We start from the raw sequence: 8595 nt of genomic DNA on the forward strand, positions 1-8595 counted from the left end.
CAAACAGAGAAGTCGAAACAAATCAAGCTCTTAACATTAAAAATTAATTTCATTCTTTGGAAGAACTTAACAATTTTGGCGACGAGAAGTTCTTACCATTTTCCGGAAGCAACGTCAAGCTTTTTCCTGTTCCTGTTCAAGTTTGAATTCCGTTCCGCTTCTGAAGTCCTCAAACCGTCACGAATTCAAGAATGGCCGACGCAGATTTAAAGCAAGCGATTCTCCGGCTGACTGATCTCATCGCAAACCAGCAGCAGCAGATTGCAGCTCTCCAGCAGCGTAACGCCAATCAAGTTGGAAGCGAGAAGATCATCGAGTCACTCTCCACGGGAATCGACGAGTTTCAGTACGATCCAGACGGCGGCATCTTCTTCGATTCGTGGTATGCTCGATAAGAGGACGTGTTCAAGGAGGACGGAAAGCATTTGGATGACAAAGCAAAGGTCAGGCTACTTCTGCGGAAAATCGGCACGCAATTCCACGAACGCTACGTGAACAGTGTTTTGCCGAGTCATCCGCGGTATTTTTCATTCGAAGACACCGTCAAGAAGCTGAAGAAACTTTTTGGACGCCAAAATTCACTCTTCAACGCACGCTATCAGTGTCTTCAATACGTGAAAAATGAAGTCGACGATTTTTCATCTTACGCAGCATCGGTGAACAAGCACTGCGAAGCGTTCCAGATCGAAAAGCTATCCAGCGACCAATTCAAGACGCTCATGTTCGTATGCGGTCTCCAGTCACCACGCGATTCGGATATCCGGACCAGGCTGATCGGGAAGTTGGAAGCTGGAGAAAACGCGCCGCCCGCCGACGGTGCCAACCTCAAGCTTGAAAACCTGGTTGAGGAGTGCAACCGCATCATCAACCTTAAGCAAGACACGCAAATGATCGAGAAAGGTTGTACGGACAAGTCTAAAGTCAACGCAATCTCTCGTCATCGTACTTCAAACGGAAAGGAGAAGAAGTCACCAAAAACACCTTGCTGGTTCTGTGGGGATCTTCATTATGTCACGGAGTGCCCCTACCAGACACACACACGTTCAAAGTGTAAACGAAAGGGCCACAAGGAAGGGTACTGCTCCTCATCCGAGAAGAAGCCGACGAAGCAGATCGACAAACCCAAACCTAAGGACATCGTCAAGTCTAAAGGTATTGCGGTTAAGCGAGTTGATCTGAAAGCAAAGCGGAAGTTCGCGAAAATTGACATCAACAGTGTACCAGCAAAGTTGCAGCTCGATTGTGCATCTGACATCACCATCATCTCCAAACGAACTTGGACATCGGTAGGTAAGCCTGTCATCGAGACAACGGATGTCGCTGCTGTGAGCGCCTCGGGTGACGGCATCGACATCGTAGATGAATTCAACGCTGAAATCACCATCCAAGACGTGACGAAAGTGGGCCACATTTTCATTACAAGCTATCCGGATCCCAACAAAACTCAAACGCAACAATGCAGAAGCTGCAAGCGAAGTTCCCTGAAGTGTTCCAACCAACCATCGGATGCTGCACCAATGCTAAGGTAACGCTCTACCCGAAGCCAGATGCACGACCTGTGTACTGCCCCAAGCGACCGGTTGCCTACGCTGCCCTTCCGAAGGTTGATGCTGAGCTGCAGAGACTTCAAGACAACGGCATTATCTCTCGTAAGACGCCAGCTCATCTATTTCTAGGTCGACCGCTACGAACGACACTGGATCTGCTGAAGCCGTGTCCTCCAAGTCCAACGCTGGTCAACGAAAAGCAAAATTCCCAGTTCAACAGACGACACGGTGCGATGAAACGAACCTTTGATGCTGAAGAAATGGTCTTTGCCCAGGTTCATTATCATAACACAACAGAATGGGTTCCAGGTCAAATCATCGAGCGCAAGGGTAACGTCAACTACACCGTGTTGCTCGAGAACGGACGACTCATTCGAGCACACACAAACCAACTTCGACAACGATATGGAAGCGATGCCGATGCTGATTCTACACCTCAAAATCAACTTCCTTTGGCACTTTCGATGAATTCAATCTTCAAGATATGAAACCTCCGGGTCCAGTAGTTCCTCCAAAAGAAGATGAGCAACCGATTCCTGATGATGAGCCGATGCCTGTCGATAATGAACAAGAAGTTGTTGAAGATGACGATAACGACGATGAATCTGATGTTCCTATTGAAGACTCCACAACCCGTCAGGCCAGAAGGAAAACTTCGTAGGCTCCCAGCATGGCTTGCACCGTACGATATTTTCTAAAAAAGGAAGATGTACCATTGGCATACGCAAAATCATACCGTTAGGTAGGCCATGATTTGTAGCCATGGTACGACAGTAACAAAATGAAAAAAGTTAGAGTTTAGTTCCAACCAAGGAGCTGGAATTGACAGGTGGTTCGTTTTCGACAGTATGATGATAAGGCATGGATGATGCGAGAGGGGATGAAAAATGACAGCGGCTTTTTTGTTTATAAACAAAGTAGATCAAATCTTTATGCTACATAGCGGTCCCCACCAACATATACCTACGCTGGGCTGGTTTCAATCGAACTAGCTGTTGTGTCTCACAACCCGAACGATCAAGCGAGCTTCCAGCTAAAGCAGTACGGCACAAGCCCACCGGTTATTAAGAGCCACCTCTTTTATATACCCACTAGCAAAGCTCCCACAATCGCTGAGTTTCCAATCCCAGCAGCAACGGCAACAACCCTCACGTCCCGTAGAACAGCAATGCAGACAATAACTTGCAGCAGTCACCGAAACACTACAATGATGCCAACAGCGTAAACAAAACCAACATTTATACGCAGCAAACACATAGCGGCATGCACTCCTCATTGCATGCCATTTGTTATCCTCTTTCTCGGAAAACTCTAGCCGTTCGTTTGGCCGCTGTCAATTCGAACTCAAGTAATGGCTGAACAGCAGTTCTGACATAACGTTCCACCTTATTATACCGCCTTGGTTCCAACCACCAAACAGAGAAGTCGAAAAAATCAAGCTCTTAACATTAAAATTTAATTTAATTCTTTGGAAGAACTTAATACTTGGTTACGTAGAACGCTACTATATATCGATTCCATACTATTGCATCTTGCGTCTGATGAGATTGGAAAGGAATTCTGATTTATGTGCTTCTACAAAGCTTCGATATATTCGAACAAGTACTGCTTATAACTAAACGAAATTAAAGTCAGCGATCCAGAACAAACTAACAGAATTAGCCAATATGATAGACGTCGTATTCCACCGGACAATGTCAAATTTCATTCTCTTTGACAGGTCGAAAATGTTATGTTTCCCTAAGGTGTGCTATGTGCTATTTCACCCGTCGCCCTCACCAGATATTGCACCTTCCGGTTATCAATTGTTCGGGTCACTTTTCTTGAGCGCAATAATTTCGACTTATAGAATAGCATGAAAAAGAACCTTGCCCAGTTTTTTAAGAGAAACCAAACATGTTTTGGGAGGTTGGGCTTAGATGTTGCGGAATGGATCCACGGTATAGCCCAGACCCTGCAAACATCTTTGCGATCTATTAAGAAATGATCGAGTTATAAGCGCTCGAGATGTTTGATTTTTTCCTACTTGTTCAGTGCCTAGATTTTCATTTTACCCCCTAATCTTCCGGTTAGACGTAGTCTTACTTCAAAAAAATTATTCAGAAATTGAACGGAAAAACGCGGATACTTTTTAAATGACCCAATATATTCGAATAATTGTGTATCTATAATTGTGATGCTTTGGTTTTTTTCCCTGAACCCTTTTACGGGTAGTGGTAACTATATTTCTATCAACAATTTTATTTTTTCTCTTCTTTAACAATAAATTATTACTTCTAGCCTATCTGTGGTAACTAGTTCTGATATCTAGCAACGTGCCTGATTTTTTTGGGCGCGAAAAAATTTAAAACTATTCATTTTTTAGTTATTTTCGTGTTCTCTTCTTCTTCAATGGCACTAACGTTCCTAGAGGAACTTCGCCGTCTCAACGTAGTATTACTTGCGTCATTTTTATTAGTACTTAGTTAAGATTTCTATGCCAAATAACACGCCTTGAATGCATTCTGAGTGGCAAGCTCTAGAATACGCGTGATCACAGTGCAAGTCGGAGGAAATTTCTTTGACGAAAAATTCCCCCGACCAGAACGGGAATCGAACCCGAACACCCGGCATGTTAGTTATGACGCTAACCACTCGGCCACGGGTGCACATTTATTTTCGTGTTAACAACTCCCAATTTAGAGCAGCGAGAGCAAATTTCCCGAAAAATCATTGAAAAACAGTCTATTTGTTGAAGTTTTCAATACATATGAACTGTTCAGGACCTACTGGGTCTGACCACGAATTTTATTAATTGTTTTTGTTGAAACTAACATCAAAAATTCAAATATAAGAAAAACATTTTTACCATCACGTGGTTACCTCTAGACGAGCACCTGGCAACTATAATGCCACCAATTTTTTCAATGTTTTTAGTTGTTTTGTTTATTGAAAAAAATCTTCTGTGTACTTTAGCATGTAAACATGTTGCTGTATTGTAATTTGCGTTGATTAAATGCCTAGTTCTCACAGTCCGTTAGAGGCTTAAAGCCGGTACGAATTCGGGAACAACCTAAAATTTTCCAACCCCTACGAGGTTGAACAGAGAGATCATTGGTACATGAAGCCAGCGATCACGGGTTTATTGTTTATTTGAACTGCCATTTGTGTGTTAAACATACCGGGCCTGATTCTCGAATACACTACGAATACACTTCACGGTAGAAACGGTATGAAACGCATTCGCGATGACAACGGTACGGTGTCGACATCTGGATGCGAGATTAGTTTCCCACTAAATTTATCATTATAATATCAAATTATCTTCAGATTAAATTTTTGTATGAAATTTTTATATCACATGAAGAAAACAAAGTTTTCCACTCACATTGAATACCAGTTTGATACGAAGAAGTAAATTTTTATTAATGATTTTTTATTTGAAAAGTGCTCATTCTGCCTGAAAACTCATCATTATCTTCGACACTTCACTAACCCGTAAAACGTAGTCCAATGGCGTGCCGTTTATTTCGTTTCCACCGTGAAGTGTATTCGAGAATCATGCCCACCAACTACATAATTTAACGCGACATTCTTATAATTTGAATAGCATGACCGATACCGATTTTTTCTATATCACTGCTGCTTTGTTCCGTGATTCCAATAACCATTTTGTAATGAAGCCCTAGATTTCTTTGTCTGATTTTTTTTTGAAAACATATACAGCTCAATCAACTTACGGCGGGTATTAATGGAGTATTGAAATAAGGAATTCCCGAGAATAGATTCACAAGTAAATTTTGTATGTGGATTTTAGCGGTGAAAACAATCTGACAATATAAGTGGATTTGGGAAGAAACTAAATAGCAATACAAATAACTTTACGGGGAATGTTGGAACACATATAAATGAATTTAAAACAAATCGTTATTATTAATTAAGCTAACATTTTTATCTATAAAACTATTAAATAGAAAAAAAGTAGCAATCCCAAAATGAAATTTAAACGAGGTTCAATTTTATATTGATCTTTTTAGAAATAATTGATGTTATGTCCACGTGGACAACAGGAAGAGGGGTATAGGAAAAGTCCACGTTTGTCCACGGTGGGGGAGGGGGGTGTTCAAAAACATGATTTTTCTGTCCACGTGGTATGTGGACAGCCCCTAAGTTATCGACAGGGTTTCAAATTGGTAAACAAACTGATCAGTCCAGAATCTGAAGAATCTATTCATTAAACAATGCCATGACTTTCCGGATTTCATGAATTAATGTCAAATTTTACCTGTTTATCACGGTGTTTTTTATGCAAAAACAAAAGTAAATGATTCTGAAGTACTTCGTTGCACTTCGTGATGATAAAAAGCAATCTGAACCGGGCTTTTTTGAAAACATTTTCCTCAAACCATCAAACTGCCGCCTACAAAGTTACGAGTTGAAAACCTGACACGTTCCGTGAGTCCTTCCAGTATGAAGACATTCTATTCAAGTTGATCTTCTTTTTATCAGAGAAGTTCTCCTGAAATAGTGAAACTGGTGAGATTAGCTTTCATATTAGTACCCGCAGCTTTGGAGATGGGATTTTTATGGTTTGGTTTAGATTGCTCACCACCATTTACTGCTGTTTTTGCATCGAAAACAATGAGATACTTGGGTAATTAGGCATCAACTCATAAAATCCGGAAGGTCATGACATGGTTTAATGAATAGGGGCTTCAGATTATGTACTGGTCAGTTTGTTTACCAAATCATAACCCTGTCAATAACTTATGAGGAGTGATTTGAAGAGCTTAAATGGGCAATATCCTCTGCGTAGAACGAGATTCACACTACAACATGGCGCAGCTTGGTCGAAACCACCCCAAATAGGTTATTTGAGCTGATTGAGAACTAAAGATGGCCTCTACGAATTGGAAATATAATGTAATTCATGTGAAATTGACGTTAATTTCGTAAAGCAGTGAGAGTTTTTCTATCTGGTTCTACCGTTATGAAACAATGGAATTTAAGTTTTCAGAATGTTTCGCGACTGTACACAAAATTAAAAATCAAAAGGCCAGTCTTATAAATGCAAATATCCGGAAACTAAGCAAAGTGGAGTGGTTCTATAATTATGAAACGTAGTGTATAAGGCAATGGCCAGGAATCCAGTACAATTTTACCGAACTTATATGACCTAGTTGCCGTAAAAGGCAAATGCATTCGCAAACAATTTTACAATCATCAACAGTAATTCTTCGTTAACTGTTGTTCTTCGTTAATCACAATCAACCCAATTATCGAATTCTACTCGCTAACTAGGCAGCAAAACAACAAAAGCAAATCTTCAAATTTATGATTATGTCTATTATGATACGTAACTGCTTTACAGTCCATTTAACGCACACCCTGTTGAAAATAAGTCCAGTTGGAGCTAAGACTTAGAGTTGAAGGAAACCCAGTTACCGAAAGGCTACTGTATATTTAACATCCAATAGGAATTATTGATCAATTCCAGTATGTAAATTTGTTATATGGGATATTATTAGAACATTTATTTCTCCAACAAGAAAATACAGAACCAACGAATCCAAACATGATTTACAACTAAATGCAGCGAGTTCTCAGAAATACATATCGACAATATATCGCATTTTTATCAATTATTTGATAATTATGTCTCTACTGACATGAAGATAATCCAATTATTTATGCATTATTTTAGGGAATACTTACTTTCCTGGGCAGGCGGAAGACCTGCTGCGTATAGATGCGCACCTCCCGACAGCCCCACCATCCTCTCGAAATCCTGGGTTAAACCCAGGTTACTTTTGGTATCCACTTTCGAGAGTAAAGTAGAACACTCCTTCAATAAATTTGGTTTGTTTTGTGTTACACAAATCACTTAAACTATGTGCCACTAAAAACTGCTATCGTAACAAAAATCCACGTTATACAAGACCCCTGGAGCGATTCGCCTACTGCTGCATTCACTGGTTTGCAAAACAAAAACTGCTTTCACTTCAATGGGAGTACTGCACCTAACAGAACTCTTGTTTATAGCTTTTAGACCGTAGCTTACGCTTTAAACGATCAACAAAAACCTTATATGCTTTCAGAGAATACTTTTACCAGTTGTCCGTAACATTTTCAGTAACACTGACAATGTATATTTCATGAACATGATTCATTTAATTACAATTCGCCGCATCCCACTACTTCAGTTTCGTTTTATTTTATTATGCACAGCTTTGTTGTCGACAAAAGATTACCACAGATCAAACCGATTCTGAATGATTGTTTCATTATATTATGGATGATAGTTCATTCGATGTTGCTTGCATTTCACACCAAATTTCCAAGACTATCGTATGAGGTCAATCATCTGGCACCGGCGTATTTTACAAACTCGATCCACGCAAATATCTATGCAAAAATAGTTCACTTAACGTTCTAGACCGACTGCAGCCTTTTAAAATGGCGATTTTTCCTCTTCGCTTTCCCGTTTCAACGTTTTGACACTCGCATTCTTTTCCCTATCATAATACACATACGCATGGATGCCAGACATGTAGATATGTGCTTATTTTGGAGACAATTGACTCGATGTGAAGGTAATGCGGGCGCTACACGATTCGTCCAACGTTTCACTCGAATGTTGGACTCAAACATTTGACTCGATGAATTGACAAATGTTGTGACGAATGTGCTGCTACACGGTGAAGTGAATGTTCGATTCAATGCAGTCGGTCCAAACAATCGGCGAGCATTTGGATCGAATGTTTATTGTTTTGATTTACCATCAAAAACGTTAAGGCCCATTTATACGTTGCTAGTAGCTGACTGACTGAATGAGCAGCTACTGACCCGGTGAACTCGCTTGACAATTGGTTGACTCGCCTTGTCCGTTCACACGGTGTGAGCTGCTGACACGAAACTAGATACTGCAGCATTGGCTTACCAGGGATGCCAGATGATTTTTCAAATGTCCATCAAATAGTCAGGAACAGCAATCAGGTCCGAATATGACAGATGATTGATCCGAATTCGACTCCTCTATAGGCAGTATTCGTCTCAGGTTTCCAGTAGC

General features: G+C 40.6%; 1 protein-coding gene across 3 annotated transcripts in view; it reads right to left on the reverse strand.

Moving 5' to 3' along the window:
• The window catches only part of LOC129775760 (mothers against decapentaplegic homolog 4), a 29944-nt gene extending 21589 nt beyond the window's left edge, over positions 1-8355 (reverse strand). Inside the window, exon 1 of one of the 3 annotated variants that reach the window (XM_055780840.1) lies at positions 7242-8355. In XM_055780840.1, the coding sequence (XP_055636815.1) occupies positions 7242-7302 (61 nt within the window). In that variant the 5' untranslated portion in view covers positions 7303-8355. The remainder of the gene's footprint in view (positions 1-7241) is intronic. The other 2 variants (XM_055780839.1, XM_055780838.1) reach the window with 2 other exon arrangements.
• Between the last annotated feature and the right edge of the window lie 240 nt (positions 8356-8595).

Source organism: Toxorhynchites rutilus, chromosome 3 (assembly GCF_029784135.1).
Source record: "Toxorhynchites rutilus septentrionalis strain SRP chromosome 3, ASM2978413v1, whole genome shotgun sequence".
NCBI lineage: Eukaryota > Metazoa > Arthropoda > Insecta > Diptera > Culicidae > Toxorhynchites > Toxorhynchites rutilus.